The sequence below is a fragment of the Sander lucioperca genome, chromosome 20 (genome assembly GCF_008315115.2).
Source record: "Sander lucioperca isolate FBNREF2018 chromosome 20, SLUC_FBN_1.2, whole genome shotgun sequence".
Taxonomy (NCBI): domain Eukaryota; kingdom Metazoa; phylum Chordata; class Actinopteri; order Perciformes; family Percidae; genus Sander; species Sander lucioperca.
In genome coordinates, this window is record NC_050192.1 from 7,299,896 (window position 1) to 7,315,307 (window position 15,412).

General features: G+C 41.4%; 1 protein-coding gene across 1 annotated transcript in view; it reads right to left on the reverse strand.

Annotated features, from left to right (window-relative positions):
- Positions 1 to 15,412, reverse strand: part of sema3c (sema domain, immunoglobulin domain (Ig), short basic domain, secreted, (semaphorin) 3C) — a 44,408-nt gene that overhangs the window by 18,837 nt on the left and 10,159 nt on the right. Inside the window, exons 3-4 of the mRNA XM_031313509.2 lie at positions 5,404 to 5,564; positions 4,637 to 4,699 (exon numbers count right to left, since the gene is read on the reverse strand). Coding sequence (XP_031169369.1) covers positions 4,637 to 4,699; positions 5,404 to 5,564 — 224 coding nt within the window. The remainder of the gene's footprint in view (positions 1 to 4,636; positions 4,700 to 5,403; positions 5,565 to 15,412) is intronic.

Sequence of the window (15,412 nt, forward strand, 5' to 3'; positions counted from 1 at the left end):
TGACTCTAACAACTCTGTAGCGGCACTTTCTACCCATATATAGTGTAGCTGTGACATCACAACCGTACGGAAGTCCTGACGGCTCGTTTAAAGGCACTGATCCTAAATAAGGGCTGTGTGCATTTCTGTGGATTGAATTGAGCATTGAGCATTTTGATACTTTCACAGTATTTACATAGCACCGCAACCTGCTTTATAATAGAAAAAGACATGAAAATCCCACTTTTTACAATATGAGACCTTTAATGTTAATTAACCTTTAATAAACCTACAATAAAATAACAAATGAATAGCAGTTGGCAACACTCTTCCAATCCATTCACTGTAAAAAATAATAATTACTTTAATCTCAACTATGACACAATACACTGAAACAGACATAACAGAGGATCGTGTCTATTTCCTGGTACACAGCCAAGGTGAATACCAAATCCAGAACTTGTTTATCTCTCCTGAAGTATCCTATTCCATATGAGGCAGTAATTCAAACTTATCTCACTTCTTATGGCAGTTATCCAATCACATGCTGCACCATCAAACAATCCCACAGCTCACTGGTCTGGTATTAAGGCCAGTGGAAAAATGGTGTCAGTGGTATATGTGATATATCTAGGTAAGGCAGATTACTGATCTCCCTCCATCTCTTCTTTCACTTCCCAAACCCAGCAGCGGGAGTGCTGGACTTTGTGGCTCATTAAGCCTGAGCTAGCAGAAAACGAGTGGAGAAAGGAAGAGAGAGCAGAAAGAAGTGGGGAGGAGAGGAACACATATCCAGGGAGCCGTCAAGAACTTGGCCATGGCTGCAGGAATGGCAGCTGCTGCAGCTCGCGATCGGTGCGCAGCTCCACCGGGAGCAAAAAAACAACTATATTTTCACCGTTACACACCCATCTCTGTTATTTATCCTGCTCCTCTATACAGAATCTCTTTCCCAGTCTGTCTGCCTTTTTCCTCACTTTTATCACCCTTTAATCTCGTCACACCCTCCTTCAACCCTCACTGGGCCTGGGTCTTGCACCCATATCTGATGTTGAGTTTCGCAGAGCTACACATATGTAGCCGCATCCTGTTTTATTGTCATCTCCAGTTTCCTCTTCGTACGCATGCAGCCTTCGTAACCGTGCCAGATAAACTGCATCCAGCTTTACGGTCTCAAATTCAAGTGGTGATCACATTTAGTTTAAAATGGAGGCTTTTGAGCTAGCAGCAAACAGACTAAATCAACCTGGTCGGTCTATATTTCTCCTTCTGTGCCACCCTCCGGCGCAAACAATGTGCAGTCGCTCTCTGGAGCCCCTCTTGACCACAGTTCTATCGGAGAAGAGGAACTTAATATATACAGATGTGTAGGGTAAACCATAACAGAGGGATGTGGGCTCTGATTTACATGAAGAAACCCATGAGAAAGGAGAGCAGCATTATGGAAAAGAGAAAATTAGATATACTGCGGTAGGAGAAACAGAGAGTTGGAAAAAGTGACCAAGAAAAGTGGAAAAAATAGTAAGACTGAAAGAGAAACTTTTAGAAGAGAAACTGGCAGAGTTGTGAGCAAAAAAGAGATGACAAAAGGAAGAAAGGGCCACTGAGTGGCTCCACACGAAGATGGCTCACCCAGATATTTGTGGGAGCCTGTCTGCAGCCAGCGGGCTGTGACTCAGAGCAGCACAAATCACCCACTGACGGAAACAGCTTCTTCTCTATTTCTGCAACAGCATGTTTTACAAAACCCTGGCTCCATTACCCCAGCTGCTGTCAGTGAATGGACAGATGATGGAGAATGTGGGAAAAACATGGTAACTTGTACCGTTACTTTGAAAATTAGGGTTCCAATTTATTTACAAAGTTGCTTGGGAGGTTTCTTCTTTAAAAACATATCTTTCTATCTCCCTGCACTGCGGTGTCTAACTGTGCATGTATTCCAGACCAACCCAATTAGAGGAAAACAGAGGCGGGGGAGAAATCATTCTTCTGAGTGCTATGCCTTCATTAAATCTTGTTGCAGCTAACAAGTGCTGCTGAGAATCAGGCCGGGGTTATGAAATCTCTGCGTCAATGAGCTGTGTTCCATTTGCGAGCTTTGATTCTGGTTTATTTTTCTACTGCGCTCCGTGGCCCTCGATCCTCCCACGCCTCACTCTCATTCCTGACAAACTGTGCCGATGCCAGGAGGACTCCGGGCCAGTCGGTGACCCTGCAGACATCTGCGGCCTGCTTCACATGTGGTTGGACCTGACATAAGCTCACAGATGGGAGAGGGAAATCCCAGGAGGCGGCATGCACAGTTCCGCAGTAGACCCACTTGGAGGAAGGGATCAGGGAACAGCTGACAAAACCTTTATTCTAGATCTTGAACATCATGGCAGATGAGGGCTAGTTGGATTTTGAGTCGCTTTCTTCTGTAACTCATTAGGTTAGCTACCATTAGCAACTTCAGTATTAGCTACTATTTGTTACCAGTGTTGGGAGTAACGCATTACAAAGGTACAGCAATGTATTAATTTTGGCTATAACGCAGTAATATATAGTAGATAGTATATATAGAATTCACAAACACTGCGAAACATTTCGGCACAGAAAAAAAAGTCTGTGAGTGTTATTTCCTGTTGCTGGAATTTGAGCGTTGAGATGACTGCAGAGACTGATTCTACATTTGCGAGATGGACATACTCCCATTATTTTCAGGAGTTATTACTGCTGTCTCATCACTGTTCCCGTGGTCGGAGCCAGAACCAGAGACGGTACGGACATCAACTGCGCCCCAACAGGTCAGCGCGGCAGCAGTGTGTCCGAGCAGCTGACAGATATAAACATGTCGGGAATTAATGTTTAGGCTTGTTACCACGTAAGCATTAGCATAGCATTACATTTTATTAGCAGTGGAAAGTAAATACCGTACTTCAATACAATTCAAATTTCTCCTACTTTATACTTGTACTCCACTACAATTCAGTCAAGTAGGCCTAGTCTATGTTTTACTTCACTATTTTTTTATTTATAGATTTAGTTACTTTGCAGATTCAGATTAATAATACAAAATATTATGAATAAATTATGATGTAGGCCTATTAACGTGGATAAAGATGAGACTTTGTTGATCCCGTGGTGAAATTCACAAACTAGTCATATAGTCATACTTACGCGGTTATTTTAGTTAAAGTAACTCAAAAGTAATGCAAAAGTAGTGTAATTCAGAGACAGTAATATTGTAATATAACAAATTACTCTCAAATGACAGTAACTAGTAATCTATAATGTATTACATTTTGGAAGTAACTTGCCCAACACTGTTTGTTACACTATGGGGGTTTAGCACTCCACTAACTTGATGGGCACCACACGATTTAATCGTGTGGTCCCCAGTGTTTCCTGCAGCACTTTCTAGTTTAGGCGGCCTGCCTTAACAACACGCGCCTGCCGCCTTAATTAAGTCTTCAAAAAAAAATTAAAATATCCGCCGTGTTACTCTGTCCTGTTTGAGTGGCTGTAATGTACAAGTCGCATCAACACAGTCACAGGAAAACAAGGTAACGGCGAGTTGTCAAGATACCACCAATCACAACGGAAGGAGCATTTGCTGCGGGTGAGTGTAACTGTGGTTTATTCACATGTAAAGGGATAAATCGCCATTTCACCGTTGCGTGCACGTCGGAGTTTGTCAACAAATGTGCGGGAAGCTGCCCGGGCAGAGACGGGGTGATGGACTTACCGGAGCGTTGGCATATAGGCAAGAGAGCATTTATATATGTATCTCTGTCCTGTTCTTCACATCAGTGAGGCTTTCTTCTCGTTTCAACAAAGTGAATACGTGACGAAGTGACTGGAAATATCCATCACCTCTCGCTCGTGGATTCTCAACGTCCCGGCTGCTGCCCGGTCTTTGAGACACAGCTGTTGTCTGTTTTTTTTAATCACTACACGCGGTTCACAACACACGGTTAGTTAGCGTAGTTAACACTACACACAGTGAAATTATGTGTCCTGTTTTTATTTCACGCATACTATCTGCTTTGAGTGAGTGAATCTATGGGCTGAGCTATTATCACAGAGCTGTTTGTTTTGGAGAAGAGTTGTCAGGCGAAGTGGAAGAGAGCGTGTCACGGAGGATAATGGGAGCCATGCGAGTAAAACTGTTATAGCACTTTTTTTTATTAGTGTAGTGTGTAGTAACACCCCGGTCAGATGCCAACCCTACCACCTTAACTAACAAATTTTCTGTGGGAAACACTGGTCTAGCGCTAGCACGCTAACGGCATCGCACCCTTGTTTCGGCTAGTGACATAGAAAGCCGTGCATATATTTAACAGCTCACCCAGAGACTGAAGGCAGGACACATTCAGAAACCGTATCTCACTCTAAACAGCATGGAGGTTTTTTTTTCACAGTTTGTATGCGTGTGGAAATACCAGAGACACAACATAACACCCCAAAAAAGTGTTTTTTTCATAATATGGGCACTTTAAAGCATTTTAAGATATTCACTGTTGGCACAGTAACTATTATCAGCTTCATGAGCTGATGTGAGTATTCATATCTGAATTTCTATTTATTTATTTTTTTAATTCTTTTTTTATTTTTTATTGGCTAACCAATAAAAGGCCCCAAGTAATCCAAAGATGAGGGTTTTGAGGGTCCTTACCGTAGGATCCTTTCCTGCCATTTGGCATTCCTCTATCTTGCTTGTAGAGGCAGGCCAAAACACCTGGTGAGGAAAAAAAACAGCACAGCATTTAAATTATTGATAAGTGGGGAAGTGAACTCAGGAAGCCAGCAACAGATTGAGAGAGACATGAATATACCCATGTTGATCTTTGATCATATCCTGTTTACACGGACAGAAATCCCAGGGAACATTTGTGGGAAATTAACAAAACAAATGTTGTAAAAAACATCCAGTTTCGATAGAAGTTTCTGTGTCAGTGATTACAGCCAGCTACCGTCTGTGGAAAATGTGTGAGTTGTCAAACCCGGGAGTGGTGCTTGAAGGTCTAGCTCAATGAATATATCAAGCAATTTACTTGGAAAAAATGGATGCGGTGCAGCACTCCCAGGGGGAACCTAAATGCATTCCCATCTGTTTATACACTTCATGCCTGTCAATTACGCGGAAGATAACTCCTTCACTGCATACAGAATCAGTTATCAGAGAGCTCCAGCATTTTCATACCTCTTTTGAATAACCCTTAAATTGTTCTGATGGTGCAAATGTATGGTAGTTTGCATATCATTGCACAAATTAGAATAATACCAGTGCAACAGTTTTATGATGCACCTGACACACTGTTAAATTGAACTAAAAATGTATTTCCTCCTTTGTTGTGGCGAGAGAAAAGAAATGCTATACATGCCAGCATTGCATCAGAACCAAATGTTAACCACAGACCTTAATAAGAAGCATCTGCTGACCTTAAGTGTGCCATGGGTGATGTTGTTAATGTCCATGGAGAGGACATGGTCTTTGCAGCCCACATACATCCTGTCCTGGTCCTCGTCCATCTGCAGGATCCTGTAGTCCATGGCCTTGTCTGATATACTGTAGTGTTCAAAGGACTGGGAGGCCTGCAGGTCTGAAAGAGATAGAAAAAAAGGCTTAGGAAAACACACAAATAAGCTTGTTTTCACGCTGAGATGAGAAGTTCTCTCCTTCTTAAACTTAATTAAACTCAAGAGGAAAAGCTACATACAAGCCCACGTTAATCTCTCTCTGATCAGATCTCAAAAGATCTCGAGGTCCTTGTGCATGAGTCAATAGGTTTTAAAAGAGATCTCAAATGAAAACTCAGTAAACTGTAACTTTTAGGATTTGGATGCTGCTCTTTGAACGTGTGTCTCTTCTGTTGCCATTTCATATGAAGGGTAACTGAAGATTTTAGCTTTGTGCAATAGTACAGATGATTACCATTATATCCTAAGGTTAGCATCAAACCTCAACAGTTTTAGTAACAACCGAAATTAATCTGAAACTCAAGAGTATCCAGAACTGTCGAGAAACAAAAGTTTGCATTCAATTCCTGGTCATATTTGTAGCCTTTTCTTAGTAGTTTCCTTAGTTTGCAGTTTATGTATTCTTTGATTGTTCTTGATTTAAATCATAATTTTCAAAGTGTATTTTATTCAAGCTATGTTCTTTTACGGTGACTTAGTTTTAGATATGTTAAATATATGTGATAGATGTATCACACCTACTGTAGATCCAATGTGTCTCCAGACTCCATGTGAAATCCTCATTGCTCTTATATGTGATCACAAAATGATGTAAACATATTCCAATTCCTTGAGATAAAAGCAGACTCTGAATCATCAGAAATAATTATCTGAATGACTCTGAATCATCAAACATTATCACACCAGATGATACACAGAATAAATTGCCCCTGGAGTTGATCTCATAGTGATTTGTTGCTAAAGATTATTCACCGTTCACTTAACTTTCATCCAGTCAATCAAAGCTGTGACTACAGAGTACTTGTTCAGGGGAGATACTGTATGAAAAAGTCTTCCTGCAGAGTCTCTTCTACTCATTAAAAGCGCACAATGTTCACACACACCAACTAAACATTCTCAGACAGTTATTTTCAGCCTATTTGCTTCTGAGATAGAGAACTCTCAACCATACCATCAAAGGCCTTCACTGTCGAAACCAAACTCATGCATATTTATCACTTTTTCAATCTGTGCTGAGAGCAGGGGGTGTGGGAGGCAATGTAGATCTACACCCTCCATTTCCTCCCCTTCATTGACCCTCTCTCGGCTCTCTTTGTATTCCCTCCTCTAATCAACAAACAGGTTGCCTGTGCTTTGCTTCTATGCCTTGGGCTAAAGTCACATTTTCATTATTGTGTGACATACGCTTTTGAGGCTGGGGCCTTTTATCTCCAAGGAAAGTGGCTTTTCTGTGGCACCCCTCACTCTGATCACAGGCTGTTGTTTGGGGCGTTCGCCTCGTAAAAACTGGAGTGTTTAACTTTAAATAAAGACAAGTTAACCACTTCAGTCACAGGAGAGTTTCCCACGATTCTTCGCTCTCTACATCCACCATGTTTACCTACATTGCCTTATATGGTTAATGTCTTGAAGTAAGTGTTTTTGAACGTTGTATCATCAGAGGCGAGAGCATCATCTGGTGTCTAATGAAGAACATACACACAAATACGACTCCATTTTTACCTGATTTGCCAGGAACAAAATTAAAGCTGAATGTGTCCTGTCAAGCAGATGTGTGTTTAATAGAGAAGAGAAACGTATATAAATAAAGATCGCATCAGCTTCATGCTTCGAAGCTGAAGAGATAGCATCACAGATTGCATCACAGAGAGCTCTGCACAGAGGCTGAAAAAGGTTTAAGATGTTACACGTCTTGCTCTGCCAGAGTGCACCAAGGGTGAAAGAATCACTAACATGCAAAAAAACTAAAACATGCAGGGCTCAAAATTCTGCCAAAACACACATCTTCCTAAAATACAGTTTTGGAGGTGATTCAGGAAAACCTTTTTAGACCACAATATTGTAACTCATTTTTACACATGGAAGTAAATCTTAATTTAAACACTATTCTAGTTGATTTCTCTGGAGCTTAAGATGCAGCTGTCAATAAACATACAGCTGTTTATAACGTATGGTCTGAGCAGGAGTTTTACAATCGTATATTATAGCGTATACAGGCTCAGTGGTTGAGTGGGTAGAAGCCAAAGAACCACAGCTTTTTAAAATGTGTATGATTGGGGTGAAGAAAAAGGCAAAAGGTGAAAGAAGAGGTATCTGTCATGAAGCATTCTTTCTACTAACTATAAAATGCAGAGCAGCTATATCAAGTTTTCTAACCCTAGTTCTAGCCAAGCAATGTCTAATATACAGTATATATATAAAACAACAAATACAAATTTAAAAAGGAACTACACCCATTTTCAAAATTCACACATTATCCATATATGGTCTAAGATGCTCCAAAAACATTAATGATAGTGAAAACATGAAAAAATCCCCCAAATCCAAAAACTAGAGTGCTAAAACTCAAATGTGTGATGTCAGTGGAACTGCTCTATAGATAAAAAAAATGGGAAAGATGTTATAAATGACTATGTGGGTACATTTTCTGTTTCATATCTGAGAACACTACAATAGCAGAAAGCTCATTTGGGTATAAAAAAAGAAAACTTCTCTAACTTCTCTGGTTCTCTGGCTTTGAGAGAGAGTATCTCATCTTCACAAATGTTGATTTTCTAGGCAATGCAAATAACATATTTAAATTGGTAATTTAGGTGGTATTCTCCTTTAAGAAAATGTCTGCAGTCTCTATAATATGTCAATGAGTATTGAAAGGATTACGATGATTTAGTGTTTGTTTTTTTAAACATTATCTGGAAAATAATTAAAATTACCCTTTAAATGTTACAAATCTGTAGTAATTATGGTTGCTAATAGACAGGTGAGCAGCTACTGTTAATTGACCCGGACATTATGGTACACTCCTGTCTTTTTAGCTCTACTTCTGACAGCATCCCTCCGAAACACACAAGGGGAACAAATTGTTCAGAGGGGTGTGGTGCGGGGTGAAATAACTGTTATGGTGAACATTATGGTGAACTTTGTATTGTTTTCTCAGTGGGGGGAAATAGGAGACATAAATTTTTTCGTGAGGGTGGAAGGCCAGTTAAGTCTGGTGCTGGGATGGGACGCGGCAGGGGTGTGTCACATGGATCCGGCTTATTCACTGAGAGACAACGGAAACCCTCTGGAGCCCACATACCGTCGGATCCAGTATCTTCTCAGTGCTCTGCTTTCAATCTCAACAAACATATGAGTCATGCCTGCACTGCTGCAGCATTGTAGACCACTATCAAAAGTTCACAGATGGTGCACGCACCTGCTCCATCAGGGAGAGGGGGGGCTGCTCTGAATAATCGTCAAGGTTTTCCAGTCATTCAATATATGCACTGGGACCATGTGTTTACAGAATCATTGCCAGCTCATAACCTTCGTATGACGTCTTTGTAGACCGAAACTGCTACTAGTGTTCCCTCCAAAACTTGCATCTAAGTTTTTTTGGCACCACAACCTCACAGTTTGTACACATTTTCATAATTAGATCAAAACAGAAAAAAATTAAAGTTTGAGCACAATTGTTTTTTTGTTTTTCGTGTCTGTGATGAAGAAATCCTCTGGACCACATGTAGTTTGTTAGTCTTGAGTTTATATGCGTTCCTCACTGTTGAGATCATGCAACTTTCCCTAGAGGGAAGAGTGTCAAAAGTGTTTGTCGACATCATTACTCAGACGAGCGGCTTGTTGCGGACAGCATTGTTTTTGGGGATGCTAAAGGACAGAACAATAGATCTTAGAATAACACACTTGTCCTGCTTTGCGAAAAGAACAAGGATCTGCACTTTTACAGATGCTATTTTGTGCAAAGACACAAAGGTGGGGACCTGACAAAGTAGGATTGGGAAAAGCTGAGGTAATGTGAGTGATGAAATGTCTTATTGTGTGTTGTTTTGTCTTTCTTGATGCTGTCGTCATTGCAGGAGAAGAGAGAAAGAAACTGAAAAAAGAGAGATAAAGGAAAGCAGGGTTTGAGCGTTGACAGTTGGTGGGTTTTCTATTATGCATGTGGGCAGGTGGGCCTCACTCCTCCCTGCGGACCTCACTGCAGTCCCCAGCGTCCTGCCTTTGAGCTTTGACCCATAGTGCCCCATTGGTCCGATGGCAGAGCAATGGTGATATAATCCACTCCAATCCATGCGATGGACAGTGGGGTTAGCATTAAGGGCAAGGTGGCGACTAGAGAGCTGAGACTTTCTCTCTCTTTGATGTGTTTTTTGTGTGAAGTGGTCAAGCGGAAGCAGCACAAAAGCCTTTTGTTGAGCAGGGAAACGACAGCGGTCATTCAATATTAAACAGCAGGTTGCTTTCTTTGCTGTAGAGGAGATCCTATTAGCCGAAAACTTTCCCCCTCACATGTTGGAGGATGGGCTACAATGCAAATGAATAAAAAAGAGCTAGTAGTAGTAGTAGTAGTAAGTTCTCCTGAAACAGTTAGTTAATCAATTAAATCCAACTATTTTAATAATGGATTTTATCTTGTATTGCTTTTTATCTGAATGGTGAACAGCCACCTCTTTCAACCCTCACACCACCAGGTTGTAATGCATGGTTCACTCTTTGCTATTTGCTAATTTTCTTTGTTTCATATCATTGTAAATAAAATATCTAAACTAAATATGACAACGTCACCACAATGACCATTAGTAGCTATTCTGGAGCTTTCAATCGTATAACATGACCTTCCTCAGCAGATGGAGTGTGCACGGTTGCAATAGAATTGTAAAATTTCTTCCTGTAGGCTTAAAAGAGAAAAAGATTAGTAGATAGTGTTGGGTTTCGGATGGTTGGTCGGCCAAAAACAAATGCAATGGTCATTTTTCAATAGTTTTTTAATTTAATTGATTACATTTATTTATTTTTTTAAAGATTATTTTTAGGTATTTTAGGCTTTTATTTATATAGGACAGATGAAGACATGAAAGGGGAGAGAGAGGGGGAATGACATGCAGCAAAGGGCAGCAGGGTGGAGTAGAACCTGCGGCCGCTGCGTCGAGGAGTAAACCTCTATATATGGGCACCTGCTCTACGTGCCCTTAATCGATTAAATTATGCATGAAAATAATCAATGGTTGCAGCCCAAGGTAACTGTTAGATCTGCTGAGATGTTGTGACAGGTGGCCTGATGAATGCCATGTCAATTGATCACAGGCTGACATACTTTATGGAGTTGAAAAATTAAATACAGTCCTTTGGATCATTACAGCAGGCCGTACTTTTCGTTTGTGCTGTCACTACAGCCTTGAAGAAAGGATATCTAAAGAAACTACAAGCTGTGATCATTGTAATGGGTAATTCTGCCTTCTGTGAACCATAGGAGAATTGATTGTTCATGATCACAGACTCCAGGATATAACCCAGAGAGGCAACAAGCCACAAAGATTCACAGAGTAAAATACAAAACATGCTTTTTTCTGTGATTGTGGAGAAAAGCCAAGTTGAAATACAAAAAAAAAAGTTGTGGGCAAAAAAATGGACTTGTTTTTGTGCCCCTGTTTGTATGGCAGCAATTAAAGTGCAGAAGAGATCACAGTGCTCACTTAGCAGACTTTTGTTGTTGTTGTGATTACTGTATATAGCCAGGAGTGGGAAGGGAACAACAACCACAAGGAGGCTTTACCCAGGTTTTTTTTTAGATTATTTTTTAGGCATTTTAGGCCTTTATTTGACAGGACAGATGAAGACATGCAGCAAATGGCCAAGGTCGGAGTTGAACCCCGCACCGCTGCGTCAAGGACTAAACCTCTATATATGTGCGCCGGCTCTACCAACTGAGCTATCTGGGCGCACACCCAGGTTTTTAACCCATAAGACTTTCGGACAGACTTAGTTATTTGATCACGCAAACAACTTCTGGGTTTTACAGCAGTAAACAACGCTTCCATGGTTCTGGTTTGGGATGTCCGTATAAGAAGGGTTTTGTTGTTCAATGTCGCTGGAAAGTATGTGGGATCTTTATGACAGAGGCGATTGTAGTTTTTGACTGCCCAGCACTGAGGTTTTAGGAGCCGGTGCCAACTGACTGAGCTGGTGTCACTTCAACAGCCTTTAGGCTCTTCTTCCAATTTGATGGGAGAACAAAATAGGCGAAAGAACACAAACGGAAACAGTGTGGCATCGTGGTTAATTTTGTAGGGAAATGTGGTGGGGAAAAAAGTGGTTAAGACTGAAAAACATAGCTGTGGATTATAATATTCACCTGATGAAATCCATCTGCGGAGACTTTCCTGTCTACATAACAAGGTGATAAAATCAGCACACTGTCAAGAATGTGGTATTATTTTGTCAAAACATTAGCTTAGCCCTTGTGAAGCAGGGATGAGCAGCTTTACATAAATTGTATTACATAATTGACTGTGTGAAGTGTTGAGTTTTTTTATTAACACCAGTGTCTGAACCAAAAGGTCCCTGCACCTAATTAACACTTCAGGGTTGGACAGTAGACCAATTACAAACAAACCTTGGTGTCTCCCATGCAAATACAGCTCTCATCAATTGGCTTTGTACCTGAAAGGCCAGTATGAATACATTAACTCCATGCTAATGAGGCATGCTTTCTATTTAGTTCTAGGAGAACCTGTATGTGGTTGTCAGGGGCAGCTGGTGGGAGGACCCCAATCACCCATCTTGATAAATATTGAAGCAGGGGCTTATACCGCCCCCTTGCAATTCATCTCTCCTCACAAGATGGAGTGGATTTCATCACAGAGGCCTGACTTCAAACCTGGTGCCAAATACCATTACGCTTTGTCTGGACAATGCTAAGAGCCCTTCTGGTTCAGTTCTGGATGGCTGCACTTACCTAACACAGTGCTGGCCCACTCACACATACTGCACCAGTAAAAGACTTTATCCTGGCAACTGACGGGCCCCTCTAGAGATAAGTAATGGCTGTTGCCCGACTGAGACGGCCTTCCATTCTCCTTTGGGAGCAGCCTGATGGTATACAGTAATGACTGGTGGCGTATACATATGGCAGAGGGAAAGTTAAGGTGTCGTTCCACTGCGGGGAGACCACCCAGGACGTCTGGCCGACAGAGTCGTCCGATTGTCTGTCTAAGAGGCATACTCCACATTCTCAAACAGGCTGTGCTCAGCACTCAAAACGCAAACAGCATGCACAAACTTACTGTTCGCAACTACTTGTCATGGATAGAAGCCAGCGTTGGCTCAAGATAGGAAAGACTATATATCTACTACTTCTCATTAATTTTCTGATTGCTGTCTGTCGCCAATTATCTATATCCAGAGGTTTGTAATGGGAATCATATGACTGGAGAGAATTCCTGAGCTCTTATGTATGCTTTCTCTCACTTTGGCTTCCCAAAGCAGACACCACATCTAAATATGACATGTGAGCCTGGAGTGTATTTTTTCCCTTGGCTAAGTGTGTGTGTGTTTGTATGGAGTGATGTTATCCAGCACCAATGTCAACTGCTGGTTTCACTGCACGGCTGACCTGCTAAGGTGTTGGCTAATATTCCCTGTAGGAGCTGAAACTTGAGATGACAACCTGTCCGTCATGCTGCCCCGACAGCCAGCTAGTTTGCGTTCCCAATGCTCCAATTAGCACCTGACCTCCCCTTCACATGACACAGACGACTGCTCCTTCGCACAGAACCAACCCGTACCACCAGCCACCTCGTCTCCTAGCCGTGACCTCTCACCTGCCCACACTAGGAGCCTTTGGTTACTGCTCACCTCCAGCAGACAGTAAATCTCAGTGATTTTACTGTCGTAGGCTCTCGCAGAGACTCTCAGAGCGAGGGGAGGCATGCAGGAGATACGGGTCAGAGGATTCTCAGAGTTGATGTGTTTACTAGTCATGGAGGACGGCCAAAGGAAAAAGGAAAAGGCTCAACCAGGTGGGACTCCTCTCTGCCATCTTTAAGGCTGAAGCTGTGTCAGGTCTAAAAAGCTATATTTCCTCAGTGACATCATGTCACTGAGGTCCAGGGGTTGTTTCTGTGGTGTTGAGTGAAGGTAAAGATTTGCTGTGAGGGCAACAATGACAAATGCACCTGTTAAAGCTTTTGCAGTTGGCTGTAGACTCCAGGAAAAGGTTATTTACCTTCTCCATATGCTTAAAAGAAGACATCCATCCATTAATTTTCTTAAGCCTTAAGAGAAAGTGATTTCATTTCATTTATTATACAGGAAAGTTTTTAAAAGTTACAATAAGTTACAATACAAATGGGCCTGACTCAGTTTAAAAACTGGTTTCCAGCAGGTTCCTGTTCTGCAGAAACATAGAACATTGAACATAGTTACGGCACATGAGGACAGAAGCATCTGTACAGGACATTAGCATGGGCTACAGACAACTAAAAACGACAATACAGACAGTGCAAACAAGACTAGGACAATACATGAACGATTGACCAAAAAAGTGAATGCCTTTTTTTTTTTTTTTTTTTTTTTTTTTTACTTCTAAAGCATATTAAAGGAGTATTAACAAACAGTTTCATAAGAATAGGTCATTGATTTGTGATAATGCCAACCTCCGACTCAAGGATTTTCCAGTTGACCTGGGCTATCCCTGAAGAGATACTGTCTTTGTTCGTATTGATGGCCATTGATTACCTTTCAACATGTTTCCGAGGAGGAATAATAAAACATTCAACAGGGCTAGCAAGGTCAGACGCAGGAATGGCTAAACAGAGAGAGACGGGCAGAGAAAGACAGGCTGACAGAGGAGCTGTCAAACATCTCACATGCTGTCAGCCCCAAGGCGGTGCAAGCTGGAGCTCACCGCACTCCCTTGCCCTCCTGCAGGAAATTTCCATGCTGCAACTTGGGCAATTAGATAAACATCTATAGGACGTGAGTCTGGGGGGACATGCATACACACACACAAAGAAATCGCTCTCTTCATGCCACGAATACACCAGTATTCAGGCTCAGAGACACATGCAATGCTAACCTATAGCTATTTGTAGCATGTCTCCAACAGCTTTGACAGGCCTATGCTTTGCCCTGCCAGAAATTCGCTATAATCACAGAGCATCACTGATTTGACTTCACAGGCTTTATTATGTTCACCACAGGAAATATGCTAATGTGCAGGTCTAATGTAAAACAGAGACAGGAAGTTGTCCTACGTTAGCAAAGAATTAAACCTTTAGGCACAGACATAGACATCCTGGCCTGCTTCTGGCTACTTGTCAGCATTGATCTTTGACATTTTGAGATTTTAACCCCAAAAGACGACACATGCCGTTAGGCACCCAAGTCTGGTGTCTGCATCACGATGTTCATTTAACAGGCCGTTTAAAGACATTTCCATAATATACGTAAAAAAGTGAAATTATTTATCATAAGCAGTTAAACCTCAGGCAAAAGAAAACCCTGAGCAGAGCATCAAATTATTCTTCCTTCCACTCCTATTGGATTTAAATCTGACACATTACTTTACAAGAGGTTAATATAATATAGGCTACCCAGGCAGATCTTCTCTCGAAGGAATTCAGAAAACACAGATTAATGAAAGTCTTAAAATAGTCCTGGTTCTCTTGGGCTTCAAATATTTGAGGTATCCACTTAGCAAAATACCTTTTAGATTTCCTTTCATAACTCGCAAAGCTGTAGAAAACCACATAGTTTTAACAACGATTCAGCAGAAAGTTTTGCCACTGAAATGCAATAAAGTCGAAGGAAAGCACATCCAGCCAATCACCACAGACAAACATACACTCTTTCTTAAACAGAGTGACACACATACTTCTGCAAACCCTCACCACCAAGAAAACATTCTTAACAGACTGACATCCACATACAGTGTATGAGCAGTATCATTGCTGTATGGATAATGGGGGGT